The 20862-nt window shown below is 37.9% G+C and overlaps 2 protein-coding genes across 2 annotated transcripts; one reads left to right on the top strand and one right to left on the bottom strand.

Annotated features, from left to right (window-relative positions):
* The first annotated feature begins 6954 nt into the window (after positions 1-6954).
* grxcr1a (glutaredoxin and cysteine rich domain containing 1 a) lies at positions 6955-13215 on the top strand. The gene is made up of 4 exons (XM_033974328.2): positions 6955-7368; positions 10303-10542; positions 11378-11443; positions 12950-13215. The coding sequence occupies exons 1-4, from the start codon at positions 6955-6957 to the stop codon at positions 13127-13129; spliced, it is 900 nt and encodes a 299-aa protein (XP_033830219.1). The 3' UTR covers positions 13130-13215.
* A 1676-nt stretch (positions 13216-14891) lies between these two features.
* On the bottom strand, positions 14892-20619 carry slc30a9 (solute carrier family 30 member 9). Its single transcript, XM_033973466.2, has 17 exons — positions 20477-20619; positions 20198-20377; positions 20058-20105; positions 19664-19763; positions 19498-19590; positions 19338-19420; positions 19200-19258; positions 18794-18861; positions 18279-18437; positions 18030-18165; positions 17917-17956; positions 17757-17828; positions 17323-17430; positions 17051-17216; positions 16835-16964; positions 15972-16085; positions 14892-15898 (listed from the first exon to the last, which is right to left on the bottom strand). The coding sequence occupies exons 1-17, from the start codon at positions 20583-20585 to the stop codon at positions 15854-15856; spliced, it is 1710 nt and encodes a 569-aa protein (XP_033829357.1). The 5' UTR covers positions 20586-20619; the 3' UTR covers positions 14892-15853.
* Positions 20620-20862: the final 243 nt, after the last annotated feature.

The following is a 20862-nucleotide window of genomic DNA, read 5'->3' as shown; positions in this document are numbered from 1 at the left end:
TATAAAAGTGAGGTGTTAGCTTTGTCTTTATTAGGATATTTGTTTGTTTTTTTCAGACTAAATAGATTTGAATATTGATTGTGAACGTGTTGGTTCGGGCACCTCCCCCTCTGCAGCAGACCTCGTTCACGATTGCACACAAAACAATAGTGGGTGGGAGTAGTATAATGACTATGAGTTTTGTACAGTAGGTCTATGCAAGAACTTGGTGGGCTGGAGAATGTCTATTGCCTATTATATGGGGGATACACTTGCCTGCTTGCACAACTAGACTATAAATAATCTTCTGTCTTAAAGTTGTATCACTTTAACCCACCATTTGTTTATGTATTTACTGGACAGGGGCTGTGTACATTAGATGCACTATGTAAATTTTTGGGTGAAGGGCAGGTGATGTCACTACAGTTAATGGTTAAATCTGTGGAGAGGTGACTGTGCTCATGGTGAGAATGTATTTATTTAGTAATAAAAATGGAAATTAATAAATGCAAAGAAGGTAAGTTGAATGCCATACTGTGGAATATTCCAAGCAATGCAGTAACATCTACATGGAGACAAGTACCCAACAGAAAAGTTACATAGTGTCCCTTCACTTAACATCTTAAAAACTTTCTTCACATTAATGATAGCTGCACCTTTATAATAAACTCTAACGTACACAAGGCAGTGTCAATGTTCTTATTATTCATGAGGCTGCTTTATCAGATATCCAAAGACACTTTCTCAAGTGTAAGCATAACCCTGACCAGTGTAGCAGGAGACACAAAAGATATGATTTTGTTTAAATTCAATAAGGCTATTCTGTTTAATAATGTATTTATCCACATCAGAAATGCATGCTGGAAACCCTTGATATGAGACACAATAAAAGATTTTTATTGGCATTTCACAACATAGCAGTGCACCTACAGTTTATCAGTTTCTTTTTCGTTTGACAGGGACCATGCACATAAACATTTCTTTTCAAACATTTCCATATTGGACGTGTACAATTTCGATGGGTCCAAAACAACAGCCCTGTGTGATACTGTGTATGTGCTCACTCTCACTGCGGCTCAGCTAAATGACACTGAGCTCATGTTATTTGTACAGCAGCAGCACCACTGCAGTCTGCACAGAGAACTGCAGTCTGTCAGGACGTCTGTCTGATGCATGTGTTGCACTGGCATCATATCACTTATTTATAATACTGTGAAGGGGAATTCATCAGTCTAAGACAGATTTCTCACAGTGGGCTATAAGTATTGGAAGCTGGGATTAGTAGGGCAAAATTTCTGTTATTTATGATCTAGCAAACATAGAATAGCTCTCAAGAAAATTCTCAAATAATACAATCAATCGTGCACACATGAACACACAGTCCAATCAGCACAAACTGGCCAACATGACTTGCGTTCTTCCCCTCTTCCCCATAATTCAGCATCACATCAGCAGCACCGCAGCTACAGGGATTTAGCTCAGTAGCTCTGGCGGTTGCTTAGCAACAGGGACAAGAAGCTGCCTCTCTGATTGTGTGAGCACCCTGTTTTTGTGGTCTCCAGATTGTCAGTCTAAACAATGACACATTGATAAAACTGGCATACTTGATCCACTATTCAAATCTGTGTCAACTTTGAACTTGTTCTGTAATTATAATGTTAAATAATAAAAAAGAGGCCATAAAGATTACAGATTACCTCAGTTCTTTGATAGTTAGGCCTATAATGCAAATATATGTTTGAGTAGACCTTATGCAAACATAATAGCCTACAGAGGTTTTTGGCAAACATCTTATTTATTTAGAGATGAGGTATATCATCTGTATTTGCACAAACATTGCACCTTTGTGAAAGTGTTCATACGCCGTGGTGGTCTGAAATATGGCTCTCATGATGCAATATGAATGAAGAGAATTACAACAAAAAACATCGCCTAGTTCATCTTAAAGCCATAGCAAAAGCAAAACAGATATAGATATCTTTGCAAAAGAAGACAAAAAACCCTGAATTTATAAAAAATGCAGCCTAAATGTTGCAATATTTATGGCATCCCTCCCAGTTATGTATAGGGCAGTTTGTTGAAAGTGTCTGCATGCAGTTAGATTCAAAACGTGACTTGAATCTTATAACCAAAACAATTACAAGTAAAATCATTATCTGAGGGAATCACTCATACATCACCTGCCTGATTGGACACGTGTTTGAGGCTACAGCTCCCATGATCCTTTGCTGCAATAGCCTCCAGGCCTTGGGGGAGTAATTGGGCAGTGTGTCAGCGAGTTGTAATTGAATTGAAATTTGCCCCCTTACGGTTGTTGAGCTGCGGTTTGGGACATAATACAATCTTCTTATTTATAAAATGTGGTTTATTGGATTGTAAATATTTGACAGTGAGCTTTATTTTAGTCTTTTTTTTAGAAAATGAACTAAAGATTATTCAATGTTGAGGTAGACATCTTGAAAGCAATGCTATATTTTGATTATATAAGTTGCAGCAAATTAAAACCATAAATCACTAGCTCTATTTGACACATCTACTCAATTACTGCAACGTGAGCGGGCGCAGGATTATTAAATGCAGTTAAGGTTTTCATCTGATCAAACGGGTTTTATAATAGAAGGGGGAGAGGGAGTGAAGGCTGTTGATGACTGGGGCTGGAAGATAGATAGATATGGCACATTTTTAGGTTGAGCAGCTTAGCAGTGCTGCAGAAGTCTCTTGTCTTAACGCGTGCAAGGGGGAGATAACACAGCAGCTTGGTACAAAAACAAAGTCCAGATATGTAGGAGAAGAAGGGGACAGGATCAGGGCTTGTTTGCAATGCGGTTATTGATTAAGTGTCGTGCGATATAGGCCTAGTGTTTGAGTTTTGCTTCCTTTAAAGTACAGGAAGAAAAATGATTCTTCCTGTAAAGCCACGGTATGTAACTATTTCGCATAAATAGAAAGCAAATGTAAAAGCTTTTCATTTTGGTTCTTATTGCACTGAAAAACATGTATCCACCTGCTATGAGAATGTTACTATGCATGGTTTTAACTTTCTATTTCCATTGAATAATTCAGGTGACATACCACCTGCTGAAAGTTGCACATGGGAAGAATTATTTATTACGCTTTTTGGATTATGATATATGAACAATGTATGAATGAGTGGGCTATTTCAGTATCCAGTGATGCTTAGAAGGTGAGATAGAAACTAATGCCTCAGCTTACCTGTATAGGCCAATGGCAAAATAATTATATTACGAAAAATCATAAATAAGTAAATCAATAGTAATTTCCTCCACCAAATACTCAATCAATTTTAATTAGCCTAACAATAATTACCTATAAATGCACTTCGATTAACAGGCTATGTGACTAGAAAGAGTGATCAGTCATTATGTTCTATAACTAAGAAGAATATTTATTAAATTATTTATTTATTTGATTTGGATGCATGCTAATGAACAGACACAATACAACATTAATGTCAACACACCGGATATGTCTTAGAGTGTGCTCTGGTGGCTATAAGCACCCTAGCAGTCATGTGATAATGTACACATGTGAAAATCCCTTAGACCACTTCCTCAAAACTATAGACTACTCTTGCAGTTTTACTTTCTAATTTTTACTACTGAAATTCAATTCAGTGTGATTCATACAGCACATTTAAAAACAATTTCAGCTGCCCAGAATGCGTCACATAAAAAGTTAACAAACAAAAAAAAAAAAGAAGTAAATATACAGATAATACATAGGAAAAGAAAGATAAAACACTAAGATATCCTGTCTAGCTAGTATTAAATGCCAAGAAGAATGGGTGGGTTTTCAGTCTTTTTTAAAATTGTGTGTGGATCTGACAGGCAGAGGGAGGCTGTTTCATAGTCTAGGTGCTGTCACAGAAAAGGCTCTGGCACGTCTGGTCTTGAGCCTGGTTTTGGGCATAAATGTAAATGTTAGCCACTTAAATTATCTTTGCATGGATTTATCAAATACCTACATTAACAAGAAAGAATGGAAAGGTTTGGCTTGAAATTCCTTCTTGACATTCAATGATAAACCAATCCTTTTCCAGCAGGGGGCGTTTCACTGTAACAGACTACCTGTGTAAAAATAGGCTTACAAAAATCTAAACTGCCTACTTGCCTATTGGAGGTATTAAAGCATTATAAAAGGTGCATTATGTAACTTTGTATTCAAGGTGCACTATGTAATTGAGATATTCCACAGTGCAGCATTTCCCTTATTTATCTCCCTGGAGGCAAGCAGGTGACACCATCAGTTACAGGTCAGATCTGTAGAGAGGCCATCCTATATGTGTGTTTTTCAGAGCATATTTGTGCAATAAATATATAATGCAGCAAGGCCGGCAAGCATGTGCCATACCCTGTACTAGACACATAGCACCTTTAAAGAGGACATATTATATCAAATTTACTTTTATGAACTTTTAGCCATATTGTAGGCTAATATGTTCCTTTACAATAAGCTTACTTCAACTTATATTTTGATTGATTCATGCATGTTTGAGTAATCATGTATTGTCCTGCATTTAAGCCTTGGCTGCTGAGAAAATTTCTGTTTCCACATACCCCCTGTCCTCACCTAATTTCAGTATGAAGAAGTGAGGCCTATCAGTTCTGCAGTTTTGAACAGGAAGTCAATATCAACTATGTCAATTCTATTATGGCCATTTCATTTTAAATCAATACTGTGATTTACAATTAACTAAATCTACATAGTATGTTGTAGTGAAATACTTGATACCTGAAAAAAGCATGGTATGTCTACATTAATTGAAGCCTATTAGAAGACATAACAAACAAAAGTGACATCAGTGTGTTGTGCATGTGTGCTGTGTCTCTGGGTGAGACTGTCACCCAGACAGCAGAGCAGAGCTGTCACGGCTCTTCACGGCTCTCCTCTCCAGCAGACGTGTCTTTTCTCTGGGGAGCTGCTGTGGGCGTTTGTGGACTCACTGCTGTTTTCTGTCACACTGACACATTATACAGAGTGACCCTGTTCTTCTCAGCTCAGGCAGGGGCAGGGCAGCCACTGAACACCTGCACCCCTGCTCTGGCCACAGGGGAGAGCCACTTACATCTTTATAATGAGCCTGAAGCTGTTACAGCAGAGGCTACATTTACAACGGGTATGACAGGTTTTTTTCTAATTTGTGCTTAATTTGATGCGATAATACCTGTTCCAAGTATAAATTATCATGTTGCACCAATCGAGAAGCAATTTGTGAAATAAAGTTGAAAAACATGCAGAAAATTACAAGAAGTAGAAGAGTTCTAAAACATATTGATGATCACACTAGGGACACTCAGAATTCCATCCAAAAGTTTGACACAATTACACACAAGAAACACATTTTTCTTATTGTCCGGTCATATTTTCTGTGTATATTTAGGAGCTTTGGCCCAGTGTACCACATGGGTGCCATGTAACAGTTATGAAACTGATGTCATGCTTTCTCATCAGGAAGTAAAATTATAAACCTAAAAAGATCTCCGTCAAAATCTTTTATTTTATTATCTTGTGTTTTGGTAAAATGGCTGGTCCAACATGTCATGGGCACTTAACATAGATAAAATAAAGTGAAAAGTAAAATATAGCACGTTGTATGTTTTATGTCTCTTGATTTTCCATACATAATAAATTAAAGTTTAGACTATTTATACAATTCTGTCTATAACATTATTATTTATGGCCCATTGCAGGGTTCCCGATGACATCACAACATTTTGCAAGCCAATAATGTTCACCAGCTAATATTAAAACTGTTGTAATACAGATTTTTGTTGTAATACAGTGAGTTCCAATTTACCTTTTAGATTGGCTTAATGTTCTAAACAAATACCTTGTAATCAATAGGAAGATCTGGCTCTTACTTGCCATCTGAGAGAATGACATCACCACATTTTAGAATCTGAAGAACACCAATACTTAGCCTACTTGTAGTACACATATAGAGTGACCAGACGTCCCTATTTACCCGAGACAGTCCCAGTTTTGAGCCTGTGTCCCATGTCCCCGTAGATTCGATACCTACCAACAGTAAAAAGGAGGAGTAGAAGGAATATATTGACATTTGTTTATCCAAAATACAGAAAACTGGAAATGAAAATAAGTCAACAAGAATGCACAGGTTGTTACAGTCCGTTTTGTAATCTTTTTTACAGAAGTCCCTCAGCTTATATTGACCCACAAGTGAGCCAAGAATGGACAATGTTACATACACTCTCTTTTCACAATTTTACTTATACCAACCAAACCAACCTGGGTGGGTCTCATTATTAATTCTTAAAATCTGGTCGCCCTATAAACATGCAGACAGTAGGCCTATTTTGATACATTAAGCTTTCCTTGGAGCCTATATTAGCCTACTCATATTTTTTATTTTATCTATGAGGCAAAAATGTGTTTTTATTAGGCCAAGTTAGATACCAAGTTTATTACGTTGGTCAGAGGGCTGCATGAAGTCACCAAGCCATGATTTGGACACCCCCGGTCTATGTCATCGAAGACAGAACAACACATTACACATGTTGCCTAGCCCATGTGTTAATAAGTTCATAATTAATTCATAGATACCAGCAACTTCAGTACTTGAAATACAGGCCTAAGGTGAATAATAAATGCTTCTTCCGATTATAGCACTGACTACTCATCGAAAACCTGCGTGGCCAACTTGAGTAAAAACTGTGTAAATTGAGATGAATAATTTATGACCCAACTATCACTTTACCTTTTTTGAGCGTGCTCCGTTGCCATGGCAGCGCCCCATTCATTATTCACGCGCCGAGTGAGGGTGACCGTGAGGCAGTTTATGGGCTCCGCTGTTTTTTCAGATGCCTTCAAACTGTGAGGATTAAACCCTGTGGTAATCCATTGGCGCACATCACTCCACTTTTACCCCTTGGATGAAGAGGCACGTGCCGCACAGTTTCTCCACAGGACATGTGAGAGGGGAGAAGGGACCAAATGGACGGGACAGAGGGGATGGAGGAGACAGCGGGTCAGGACAAGCCCCAGAAGCGGGTGAGGTTCCGGGTGGCATCAGGGAGCAGTGGCCGGGTGCTCAAGGAGATGTTCAAAGATGAAGGACCCTCGGACTCCCTGGATTCGGATTGCACCAGTAATTCGGATGCGGACCGGGCCAGTACTCCCTCTACGAGTGGGGATTCTCATGGACAGTTCTATGGATTTATGGGATCGGAGCTGGATGATAGTGAGAGTGAGCCAGATGAGATGCTTATGTACGCGGGGGGAACCAAGGACCGGCTCTTCACCACCAAGAGGGTCAACATACTCAGTCAGAATGGGACAGTACGTGGGGTCAAGCACAAAGTCAGCGCTGGACAGGCACTTTTTGAGAGCTTGCCCACCACCAATAGTGTAAGTATAAACTACAGTTGTATATTGTGTAAGCTTATAAGAAAGTTCCAAAAGTTATTGAGGCAAATTTTAGGTATTGCACTCCTAGTAGTAGTAGTAGTAGTAGTAGTAGTAGTAGTAGTAGTAGTAGTAGTAGTAGAAGTAGAAGTAGTGATGGTAGTAGGCTACTTTGTTGTCAGCACTAATAGTAGCTTAAGTAGTAGTAATAGGCCAAGAAGTTGTTGTGGTTGTAAGCAAGCCTGATAGTAAGTAGCAGCCTAGTAGTAGCAGTAGTAATAATAGTAGTAATAGTACTGGTAGACTAGTAGTATAGTATTAGTAGTTGTAGTTGTTGTAAGTCTAATAGTGACTAGTAGTTTTAAACCTTTAATGATAAGTAGTAGAATATGCATAGTAGGATTTATTATTGTTCAAATTATTACTTATTTAGAAACTTTCCAACTGTTCTGCCCAAATCCAGTCCCACCTGTCCGAGAGTAGCACTGTGCCTGGGATAAGAGGGTACAATAGAGGACAAGGTCACATGGTAATTAAAGTTTAATGATGCATTTCGGTAAGTGTTTCAAGGGAAACTAATCAGGTTAATGCATTTTCACCAATTCGCTTTCTAGTGGTGTCCCTAAACCCACCAAACACCACAGGTTGTTACAGTCTATCATGTAAACTTCAAATTAAAGATGCATTTTTCTGATTACAGGTATTTAGTGAAGACAGGGTGTTAGGGTGCTAGATAAAGCCTCTTATCAGCATGAGTTCAGATTAGTGTCCAGTTAGAGAGAATCCTAAATGCCTCGTGAGTCCAGTGAGTGCTACGTTTTTAGGGTTAGCGCTTTAACTTCTACTCAAAACATTTTACATCAAATATATGTGATTAAATCTAAAGCTGCAATATTTTCTGGAGGGTTCCTCACTTAACCCTAACCCTAGAATACTCAATTACCATTTTTTATTGCTCAAAAATATCTTGAAAAACAGTGAGTGTGATCGCCTTTCAACAGATCTGACCTGTAACTTGGTCCCGTAACATGCCATGTCCATGGATCAAAGCATGTGACGTCATCAGGCCAAGTTACCAGTCAGATCTGTGGAGAGGAATCCCCATTCATAGTTAGAATGCACGACTTTCAAGGTTTTATTTTTAGATATAAAAAGATGTGTAATAGAATAAATGCAAGATAGCGTCATTCTTTGGAAGAGTGGTCAAAGTGCTGTTGTAAAACAAGGAATTTCATCTTAGCCAGAGAGGTGGAAGAAGAGACATGAGGCTGGAGTTCTAACGCAGGAGACGTTTATACCATCAGTAGAGGACCATACGCAGACAAGAACCCTTAAGACATTATGATAGTATTGCTCATCCCAATCTAGTACAATCTGTTGTAGGGAGTATTATACCTCTGGTGACGTAGGCCCAGATAACAAGGATTGAGTTGGCAGTGAGTGCCTTTGGGACCGAAGACTGAGACTGAGGTACCAAAGGTGAGAGACTACAAACTGGCTGTTGTAGTTTCAAACACAAAACAAATGATAAGGCAGTTTTGCTAACCACTCTGCCTCTATGTACGCTCATGCAGCCAATAGATAAAAAAAAAAAAAAAAAAAAAAAAAAGATCAGGAGAAATAATGACTAGTGACTTTTAAATGCTGCTTTTTGTTTATCTGCTCTTAAGCCCTCCCCTCTCCATCCAGGTTAGCCTGTCTGCTTGGTGTAGCTATCGGCTGTGTCCATTATTAATAACTCTTAATAATTGAGGGGTAAATAAATCCCACCGTCCAAGAAATCAGTGCATTCTTGGAAAGCAAACATTCTGAGATCAGGTACAATCTCAGAGACAAGTGCCTCAGAATAAACTTTACTAAAGGGATTATTACTATGCAAGCGTACATGTAAACAAAGAGTGCAAATGAGCAGTGGGGCTGTTTAAATAAATGACAAAGTGAATGTGGCAGCCCATCAATAGTCTAATCCACCTAAAGCCCTCAACTGGAGAGAAGTTAGTGCAAAAAGGTCACAGTTAAATCACTTTGTGTTTATTTTGAGGTTGTCAAAACAGTCAGTCAGTCAATACCCATACTGGCTACTTATGAATACTGAGACTACTTATTTGAGCAGGTATTAATACAAATCACATAAATAGGACAAAGTTTTCCTAAAGCTTTCCTAAATAGGTCAGGATAATAATATTAAAACATATATTATTTACAAAGGAGTGTTTAGTTCAATCTAGTGCTTTTACCTACACAAATTGCATCAAAATTATTATTATTATTATTATTATTATTATTATTATTAGTAGTAGTAGTAGTTGTAGTAGTAGTAGTAGCAGTAGTAGCAGCAGTAGTAGTAGTAGTAGTAGTTGTAGTAGTAGTAGTTGTAGTAGTAGTAGTAGCAGTAGTAGCAGCAGCAGCAGTAGTAGTAGTAGTAGTAGTAGTAGTAGTAGTAGTAGTAGCAGTAGTAGTAGTCGTAGTAGTAGTAGTAGTATTGTTGTTGTTAAAATAATTTCACTATTGAACATTTACTCTTTTGTCTTTGCCCCATTTGTTTGCCCTTTTTGCCTGGTTTTCCCATGTCAAAGCTTGCACAAGTGTGAACAGTCCGAAAGTAATCAGATTATTCACTCAGTTTCAAGTGACAAATCTAACCCATATCTGATTATTTCTGGTCCTTTAGGATTACTGAATCACAAGCAAACTGCAAAATCTGATTTGAGTAATTGGGAGACCATGATCAGAAAGAAATTAGATGATTTTGCTGTTTACATGTTAATAATAATCTTATAACTCCAAAGATCTGATAATAATTGCCTTTTGACTGTGCATGTAACCTCAGCCACTGTTTACATGACAATAGTCTGTTAACTCCAGATCAGATTTTGATGTGCTTGTAAACATAGCCACTGTCTCTTTCCTAACTTGTCATGCTTTCCCTGTACGCAGCTGGAGTTATCTCTTGAATTCGGCCGCATAGTCATCTACACGACGAGCTTCCGTGTGGTGAGGACCACGTTTGAGCGATGTGAGCTGGTCAGGAAGATCTTCTCAAACCACCGGGTCAGGTTTGTGGAGAAGAACATCGCTTTGGACTCAGACTTTGGCAAAGAGCTGGAGGAGCGCTGCAAACGAGTCGGAGAGCCACCCTCGCTCCCTGTAGTGTTCATAGATGGACACTACCTTGGGGTCAGTAATATCAAACTCCACTGTTATTACTACTACTACTACTACTGCTATTGACTGGAAAAAGTGCTGAAAATGTATATTCATGTAAAAGTACAGTTACATACAAAAAGTACTCAGTTACAAGTACTGTTACTAAAAATATACTAAAGTAAAAGTTAAAAGTATGCCTGAAAAATACAGCTCAAAATACTATTCACTAGTTACATTTTAATGTAATTTTACTTAATCTTTTATACAAAATTATCAATTTGACTTGCACAGGATGTATGTTTCTTGGACCAGAGGCAACAGTTATACCACTATACTCACTTATAAGTACAAGTAGCCTACGCGTTTAAGGATCTAAAATTACCCCAACAATGTACTCAACTGCAGTATTTGTAATTAGTTCCATTCCATCCCTACTAATTATAAATACTCACGTAACTCTAATTCAGTAATTTTTTTGAGTAACTGTACATAGACCATTTTTAAACCTAGTATAATAAGTATAATTGTATATATTGTAGTATATAAGTATAATTGTAATTAAATGTAATCTCAATGCTGTCCCTGCTCCTTTCTAAGATCTACAAACATATAATTGCACTTCATTTGTCAGCTCTGATTAGTCAAAGCTCAGAGAATTAAGCTTTAAACTGTTTTATTACTTACATTTTACAAACTTTCACTAAAAGTAGGCCTATAGTTTTCATGCCTACTTTTCCTTCTGTTTTTGCAGCAGTACTTATACTTCAGTAAAGTTTTAGCCATACAACTGAGAACACATTTTCAGTACTCTTTCCACCACTGGTTACAACTACTACCACCACTAATTTTACTTTTTCTCTTTCAGGGAGCTGAAAAAATCTTAGGCATGAACGAATCAGGAGAACTACAAGACCTCTTAACCAAAATCGAGGTGCTTTTTTCACTCACCTTTGCAGCGAAATGAGGCCGGCTGAATGGCTACAAATCATTGTTTAAATATGAATTACTTTTGACCAGATTTATCGAAATAAATATTCTACACTGTAGCAGGAAGAACACCAACGCATATGGCAATTATAGTCTCATAATAAATTTACATAGTGTGTCCAAAGCTGTCAAAATCAACACCATGCAAACACAGCAGTCATTCCCCACTCCCCACTCTCTTCCTTCCGGACCATCCATAAAACATGAGCCAACTGCAGTGCGAAAGATAGATGTGCGTCAATGTGCAGTCATCAATAATGGAAAAGCTGGTTATTGATTGGATTTCCAACACATTTGTTCAAACAAGATGCCCTGTCCTGTAATGTTGGCGTCATATAGTGTAGTTGGCCCAGAGGAATAATACGCTGGGTTTTGTGTTCTAATTAGAATTTTAGTGCAAACAGGAATTCCCACATGTGGAAGAAATCAGTGTGTGTAATGACATTTCAGATATATATTCAACTGGCCGTGGGCTGTTGAAAAGAGTGTGGTACAGAAAGGTCAGGCGTAAGCTAATCAGGCCAGGAGCAATAGTAAAATGTCCTGTGTTTCAGTTAAGGCCACAATTTGAAATATACTTGTCAAGAAAATGGCCACCTCTTAAAGCGGACTGTTGAAATAAGGAAGTAGGTCTAATGGGTCTGTAAGTGTGTCTGCTCGGAAAAAAATAAATGGGATTGAAAACATTGAATAAAACATAGCATATAAAATAAAAAGAGAAACAAAACCAGGAAGGATAAAAAAGAAAATACTCAAAAGCAAAAACTTGAAGAACTGTCCTGCTCCTCTAGAAACAAATCATTGGCAGGATTTTTTTTTTTCCAATCATTTCAATATTTACAGATTATGAACCCCCCCCCATAAAATATAAATAAAAAACTGATACAAAACCAATGAGGATAATAAAGAAAATACTCGCAAAACGCAAAAAGGAAGCAGCATTGTAGATCCCCTACCTCCACGTGGCCTCGTGTGAAAGCTCAGAACTTCCAGAATTCACTCACTGAGCTGCAGAGGCTGCACTAGCACTGACTGGTACTGGGGTTTAGGTAGAAAGGATTCAGATCAGGGAGAGTTCTTTTAGGTTTAAAACAACTGGATTTCAACATCGGATCTGGTAACCCAAAAGAGAGACTCATGTGGGGCTCATTAGGTTTTCTGATTAGATAATCGTCTTGACACAAAAACACAAAATTATAACATAAACAACTCTATAACAACGCTATATTTGATTTGAACATGTTACCTTGTATCAAGGGACGCAGTCATATTTATGGAATTTAAAGTCTAAATTGTACATACAGTTACTATGTGTGTGGCATAACTTTATCAGATATTTAACAACCAGTAGCCTGTTAACCAGTTCAGCCTAACTAGAACTTGATCATTCTAATAGAGGTCATGTTCAGGTGCCTAAATGCTTCCTTTAAAGGACTGTGTGTCTCCTCAGAGGGTGCAGCAACCTCAAACGTGCCAGATGTGTGGGGGCTTTGCCTTCGTCCCGTGCCCAACGTGCCATGGCAGCAAGATGTCTGTGTTCCGCAACTGCTTCACGGATTCCTTCAAAGCCCTCAAGTGCACTTCCTGCAACGAGAACGGCCTGCAGGCCTGTAGGAGCTGCAGCCAGTAAGGATCCTATACAAGTGCCTGACCCCTGTGCCCTTTGACCCTCCAAAAGTAAACTCTGGACTGTGAACTTATGAACATATTTTTCCATGGCCATTGTAGCTGAGAATTTGTAATAAAACGTTGTGTTCATTTTGTTGTGTGATGTGTGTCTGTACAAAGAAATGTCTGTTCACTATAGCCACTTTCCCCCTTTAAGCTTGTTAGTGCTGAGGTCCTTTCATTAACACAGGTGTCATTACTAATCCCATATCAGACAGTAACTAGTGAGACAGTGAGGGAAAGTAGGTCATCATGGTGAGCATCAGTTTACAGTTTGAATGTTTTTATTAATACTGTTTCGATTACAAAAAATGAACAACGCAGAGCTGTTATCAATATCAGTACAATATATAAATACAATCCAGTTTATTTCTGCAAAAAGGGACTAGACTGTTAAGCGTCAACTCTTTGGAAGCCACGTTTCCCTTTTGGCAGGTTTGAGAAAGCACAACCCTATTTCCCTATGCCTAGTTCTCCATCCAAACAACGTTTGAGGGTTTTGACCGGATGATGTCATCCACTGGAGCGCGTCCATGGCAGTGGGTCGGGGAAACGCGGCGGTACCAAAAAGAAGCCGGAGCGCAGCTCTCTGCGCCGTCATAGCCCTGTACAATGCTGCTTGAACCTGATTAGACAAGGCAGCACTGTAAAGAGGCTAAAAGCACAGAGCACAGTGATGTGGTCCGCCATGAGGAGTTCTCCTTCCACCACACCACCTGGATCATTCTAGATGAAAACGTCCCTGTAAAAACAAGACCAATTATTGAAAACCATCAACACATCGACTGTGCGTAAAATGGTGGAAGAAGTTGCGTTGCCGTGGCATTTAAACCCAACACAGAGTTATGTTTAGAATCTTTGATTTCCTGTCGAGGACCATGGGGCTCTTGAAAGCCCACTAGCCCATTGTGGAGATGGATGGAGGGCGCATATTGTGGAAATCTGGAGCATACTGTGCAGGTCTACTGCGCCCCCGTCTGTGAGATGAGAGCCCAGAACACAGAATGGGGAAACAGGCATGTCGACAAAAATAACGATAAGGCCGTTGGAAAACAAATACATATTTCAATTAATGTAGCGATAGGAATCTTGTGTGCAGCGGTGTTGTGCAAAATCATGGATTGGGATGCCTTGGGGATGTGCTGATGACAGGAGCGCATTGACGCTTGTGCGAGCCTTGCCTTTGAAATAACGTGGCCGTTGTTGATAAATGTGCACAATGGAAACCTTTTTTCTAACGAGGGGAGATATGGAAGAAATAGATGGGCAGTGGCACGGGCACAGCTGACTTGGGAATGGTATGACGAGACATGACACTGATGCGCGCAACAGCCAAAATGTAAAAACAACATTCAATGGTCAAAAACCTGCAATGGCGTTTGTCCGCTTCTCTGCTTTGAAGATATTTATTTCAGTCGAGTAGCCTGGCGTGGTCCAGCCTCGACGCTGAGCGTAATGTTTTGAATGGTCGGTCAATGCGCAGACTGGTAGAAAACCACTGTTTTTATTGACGTCAGCGCACAGGGTACTGCTCCCCCCTCTCGTTCATCTTTACAACTGCACCATCTAATGGACTTGGGTTTACATTCCAGTCAACCATCCAGAGAAAGAAACCTCAATCCATGAGTTTCCTTTTTAATAAAATGTATGTTTTATTTTTATCTATGACAAATTTTGTTCTATTAAGATCATATGTTACAATACTTGTAAGAAAATAAACACAATGAAATGGCAAAATAATTTATTAAATTATTCAAATTTTAATCCAACTTCTTCAGCAACACAATAAGCATGGAAACATATTACATTATTAACACGATGTTTGTCTACAGATGAAATGTTGGTCTTCCTCATGAATAAAGATTTCAATTCCAGTCATTTCACTCTGTGGTTGAGGGTAAAGACAAGCAACCCAATCCTAAAAGGGACTTGGGAAAATGTATAGATTTAACAACAGAAGCATATTTTTTTTCCTACTGATTAGTTGTTTTATGTTGAAGGTTCTCATATTAATACTAGTCTCCTCATCTTTGGGATAATACAGTCATCTGCTGCCAAGCTGCCAACTAAGAAGTGAAAAAATGGGTTGCTGTTGGTTGTTGATTTGCCAAGGACTGTGCTTAAAATGTCCAATAGTTTCAGTTTCAATTAATTATTAGAAATCAGACTTGCTATTGGTCTCACTGTAGCAATATTTTTTTAAGCTTGTTAAATGACATCAGGCCAGGTGTGTTCATAATAAAAAACGCTTAATTTAAGAGGCTATTATTGCCTTAATATAATAAAACTATGTGAATAAATATGTTTCTTTACTAGAAACAGGGCACCACTATTTGAGTGGCTCCTTTATAAAAAACAATGGAGTATGGATGTAAACTGACACTAACTGTATCATTGAACCTTCAAATGCATATACTCTCTGTGAGACAGAACTCACAGGACTGTATATGCTTTGTGACTTCAAGAACTCATCAACAGACTAAGCAACAAGTCTAGTCAAAATACATTAACTTCATGAAGCAGGGAGACAAAGCAACACAATCAGTTTTCACTCTAGATTTGATGACTCTATAGTGTTATTTGATGGACCAAGATGGAAGATTGCACAGGGTTGACACTCCACATCTTTGTCAATTTCTTCTGTTTTGTTTCTAAATGTCTTCAGCAGTGAGAACGTCCACAAATTTCATAGAATTTCTAAGTCTACATGACGGACCTCAGGGTTACGTTGCTGAAAGATAAGTTCAATTAATTTTAATGTATATTGCGTAACAAGAAAATGTAACAGACAAAAATATTTATACCTTGAGTTCTTTCTCCAGACGGTCCACTTCTGCTCCTAATGTGTCAATGATGTTCTCACCATGTTTCAACATGAAGTTTTCAAGCTCCTCTGTAGTCTTCACCTGTTGAATATCCTTCAGGACATAATCACAGAGGCAGAAAGAGGTGTCATGAGGGTTGATATTAAAAAGTTGCAAAAGATAACATTAAAATCAAGAGTAAAATAGAACATTTTCAAAAATATACATCTCATACTGCCAGCAACTGCATGTTAAGTGTAACTAACCATTCATTAAAGTCTATTATTTGTTGTATATAGATATGAGTCTTATCCACCTTTATCTAAATACTGTTGTTTTATTTGTGCATAGGGCTTATTTTTAATGAACACTGACTTTTTAAATACATTACCAACCAAACAAAGGTTGAAATATCATGATCGAGGGCTTCTTAGTAGAGAATATTTACAGTGTGTACTATTGATGAAAATGTGACATTTTTAAATTCGTTTTTGACATTTTGATTTAATATTGCCCGTCTTTGTTCTAAAAAGGACATCATATGTATGTAAAAACCAGATATCGATTACAGTTCAAAATACTATATTTTATAATATATGCATTATATATACATTATATATACATACATACATACATACCTACATACATACACACACACACACATATGTACATATATTTTTTTTAATTTATTTACATTTTTATTTAATATAAAATACATATATAAAATTTTATATTTTTATTTTTATAGATGTATATTTTTTAATAGTCGATTAGTAGATTAATTGTTGCAGCTCTGTTACTTGGTAATTAATAATATGTACACAAGGATTACAAGATAATACAATAACTTAAAAAATACTCACATTGAGTATTTGGTCAATGTCTTGTTTTTCCAAATATGACCGAGTAACCACACGGCCATCAAAGTCCACCTCGGCCTTAAAGCGCACTTTACTCAACCCTATATCTGTGGCCTTCACATCATGGATTCCTCTGTCCATAAAAAAAAGCAATCATGATTGCAATTTATTGACCGATGTAATAAGACACAAGAGTAGGTTACTGGAGAGTGTACTTGCCTTACTGCGGGGTCACTTTCTAAGAACTCTGTAAGCTTTTGTAAACGCTCAGGCTGTATGGAACGTCCCAGCAGAGCTTCAGTGTTTGTGTAGATGAGAAATGCTGACACAGCGCTCAACAACGTGCCAACACCCAGAGAGCCCAAACTATCATATGTGGGGTTACCTGAAAAGAGATGTATGACTGTTGTTTACAAATACAAAACATGAAAGGACTTGCCTGCATAGATTAAGCCAGTTATGTCCATAAAAACTATAGTATTTCGTCCTACCTGTAAGAGAGGTCAGTCCCATGCTTCCAGCTGCCAGAATGACCCCAAGTACAGCAGCAGCATCCTCCAGCAGAACCACATTTGTGCTGGGGTCACGACTCTGCATAACTGCATAACAATAGATTGATTAAACTTTTTAATGCATGTATCAAAAATCTAAAGAAAATTGGTAGACAAAACCCACACCTAAATTTTTTTTACAGACAGTAAAAATTGTGGGAATATTTAAAGTTAGAATCAGCACTAAAATTATTTCATGCCATTTTGAGTGGTCATTCATAGTCAAACATCTGCTAGCGAAGGTGAAATCTGCTTCTGTTTTGTGTGGCAGGATGGTTAAGAAGTAAATCGCAAAACTGAAATATTTGATATTTTCCTTGGTCTTTTGACTAGGACAGTATAGAGGTTATTCAGTTGGACATTGATCAACTTACCATAATCAAAAAAAGTCACCCCTTGCTGATGTGCACTTCTCCTGATTTCATTGACAGCAACAAGTAAGGTTGCTTAAAAAAAAAGAAAAGCATAGCATTAATTTTCCATTATACAGTGTGATTATGTATTGTAAATGCAATCATGTTTTATTGTACTCACCTCCTTCTGAAACCAGAGAACCAGCAAGAATACAGTAGGCCTGTATCAGAAAGAAATACTTAAGCATTTCATATTAAGACAGTACTAAAGAAGCAGCATATTGTAGCAATTACCCATAATAATGATTCAATAGGTTCTGGGTGCAACAACCCCATGATGCCATGGTACCAGGAGAGACCTGCTCCCATCATAAATATTCCAACACCACTGATGAGAGAAGCGATGTAACGCATGTTGGAGAAGCCATACCTAAAAACAGAATGATTAATTACAGTTTGATCAAATAGTTTACTGCCACAACACAAATGCTAAAATAAATTATGAATGTTTATATTTATGGTATATATTGGGGGTATACTCACGGGTGAACAGCATCTGGGTTGCGAACAGACTGGCTTATTCCAAGTGCTAACAGAGCTTGGTTGCAGGTGTCAGCCAAAGAGTGGATGGCTTCTGAGAACATACTTGCTGACCCAGTGTAGACCCAAGCCAAGAGTTTGAAGAAGAAATTCAACCCGTTTCTAAAGTGAAGCAAACAGCGTACAAAGCAATATTGTCAATAATGGGATGTGATGAATTTTGTTTATGGATTAAGTTCAATTAAATGCGCAAAGAACAAACTCCTAATATTGGGCAAATCTCTAAAACTACTATGAATGCAATGAATGCTTTTCATGTGACCACCAGCATATGATGTTAACTTAACACAATTACTTTAATCTCACAAAGCATCCCACCGCACATGAGGCCTCACTTTCCTTCAAACTCTATTAGTTACAAACTGAATTAACTATATAGTAACAGAGAACACACCAATTTTACAAAAAAATAAAATATATATAAATAAATATATATTCTGCAACATGCTGCAACTTACATGCAAATGGCAACCATTACAACTTTCCCTGGGCCTTGTAGGAAGGGGGTCCTCTGGCCAGATCGAGGCTTTATGAAAAGAAAAAAAAAAGATATGAATGAATAACCTTTACTTTCTTTAAATGACTTGGGATAATGTGAGAATTTACAAATATGAGGTGGTGCCTTGTTGTCTAAAATGTTATGCTATATTGCAGCAATATTCATATACATAAATTAGAAGAAATCTATGTGGCTTTACAGTATAAACAATACCACAAAATGAATAATGTCCATGGCTATTGATGACTTTGGAAACTATTTTATAAAATGTATTATATGAATCAAGTGGATTGCATGGGAAGCAGAATGTTTTGTGTGTGAACTGAGATAAACAGTATAGAAGAACCAAAACTACATAATATCACCTTGGTGTTTCCCCAAAAGTCCTTGTATTCTTTCAACAACTGTTGATTGCGAAAAATATCTAGAAATGAACACGGGCAAATGTCATAATGTTACTCCCACATTTGTATTAGTAGTAATGGTAAAAAAAACACCCATACTTTCTTGATACTCTCTCTCCACTTCTTTCCTAAGATTTCTCTCTCTTGCCAAAGCTTCAAGACTCCCCCAGACATCTAGTGCTCTAAAAGTCATAGAAAAATAATGCATTAATTTGTTTTCTGACAGATTAAGCAAATTAAAGAATTTTAAGATACACACTTTGCCTCCACATCAGACCGCAGAAAAACTGTGAAAGCCTCTGTATCATCATGGGGACTTCTCCGTCTAATCTTTCTTAATTGTTCTAAGTCACTGAATGAGGAAAAGGCAGAAGTATTAGTATGCACTGCAGAATACACCCATCCATAATGTGAAAACAATTCACCTCGGTTTCAGACAGAACTCATTCATGGCTCTTACTGCTGTAATAAAGTTGTTCTGGGTATATTTGGCCCCATAATCCCTCTTCTTTAAAACAGCCCGCACTATAGAAACAAAAAGCATTGTTGTTTCAGTAATCAATAGTAGTAATGTAGAGTTTAGGATTGCACCAAATGCATAGAGATAAATGGGCAAAAAAAGTAAACAAAACCCTTTCAGTTGACTAATTGATGCAAATGGAATGTCTTTAGGTCGATTATAGTGTCAGAATACTTTTCAATGAATATTACAGTAGTATGTACAGTCTTATTTCCATGGATTTAACATTTGGCCTACTAATAATTCTTTGAGGTGTGATAATACAATCCCAAGCTCCATTAATTATTTGAAAAAACTACCTTTCACTTGATATGGCTCAGCCGGTTTGATCCCCAATGCAGACGGTTCTAAAAATATACACAAAGAATATTGGTCATGTTATATTTCTTTACTGATGATCAATTACAACATCACAACATATATACAAAACTGCCAATACCTGTTGATTTTGTAGAATCTCCCACCACCTTCTCCTTGATATCCGCTGATGCAGATTTGGGAGGGTCATCTTTACCTGTCCCGGAGGTAGAGTAGTATTGAATCTTGTGCAGTCCTAGAGAAGCAACCCGGAAGTCTGGATGACTGAGCCACCAGCTATGTATACCTCCACTTTGCCAACCTGTATGAAGATATTATTTGCATATAAAGTAAGTAAGTTTAGGGATGACAAAATCTGTAATCCAATGCAGTGTAATTTGATGTAACTTTATCTCCTCACCGTAGCATGATTGAACAACCTTTGGGCTCCAGTGTGACAGAGATGATCTGTGGTGCAAGGAGACCCTACAGAACACATGCCATGGCCTGTGTGCCAAGCTCGGAAACATCCTCACAAGTGCGGCGTTCCTACTTAGCTGGAAAAGATCTTCTCTGGAACAGGCAAAGATACTCAGTAAGGTAAACAATGCACTGAGCTCAAATGTTATCCACACACATTTGGTTTAACGTGATCGTCTATGTTCGTGACACTGCTAGTCAGAAGTTGCCCTATCATGGTAATTGTGTTACTATTTTAACTCTACGGTCTAAAAGCCGATTTGTAATTTATGCCACTGATAATCACTTAGGTTAGCTAGCCTGGTTAGCAACATGCCGGGTAGGCTA

The sequence above is a fragment of the Periophthalmus magnuspinnatus genome, chromosome 10 (assembly GCF_009829125.3).
Source record: "Periophthalmus magnuspinnatus isolate fPerMag1 chromosome 10, fPerMag1.2.pri, whole genome shotgun sequence".
NCBI lineage: Eukaryota > Metazoa > Chordata > Actinopteri > Gobiiformes > Gobiidae > Periophthalmus > Periophthalmus magnuspinnatus.
The sequence above is the reverse complement of the archived record's forward strand: the minus strand, read 5'-3'. Positions and strand labels throughout refer to the sequence as shown.

Excerpts from the sequence above, each read along its gene's own strand:
- slc30a9 (XM_033973466.2), bottom strand. The coding sequence starts at position 20,585 with ATGTTTCCGAGCTTGGCACACAGGCCATGGCATGTGTTCTGTAGGGTC. Across the intron at positions 19,591-19,663 it reads GAGTTCTGTCTGAAACCGAG|TGACTTAGAACAATTAAGAA; the intron begins GTGAATTGTTTT and ends TTCCTCATTCAG. Across the intron at positions 16,086-16,834 it reads ACATTGACCAAATACTCAAT|GATATTCAACAGGTGAAGAC; the intron begins GTGAGTATTTTT and ends TATGTCCTGAAG.
- grxcr1a (XM_033974328.2), top strand. The coding sequence starts at position 6,955 with ATGGACGGGACAGAGGGGATGGAGGAGACAGCGGGTCAGGACAAGCCC. Across the intron at positions 7,369-10,302 it reads GCTTGCCCACCACCAATAGT|CTGGAGTTATCTCTTGAATT; the intron begins GTAAGTATAAAC and ends CCCTGTACGCAG. Across the intron at positions 11,444-12,949 it reads ACCTCTTAACCAAAATCGAG|AGGGTGCAGCAACCTCAAAC; the intron begins GTGCTTTTTTCA and ends GTGTCTCCTCAG.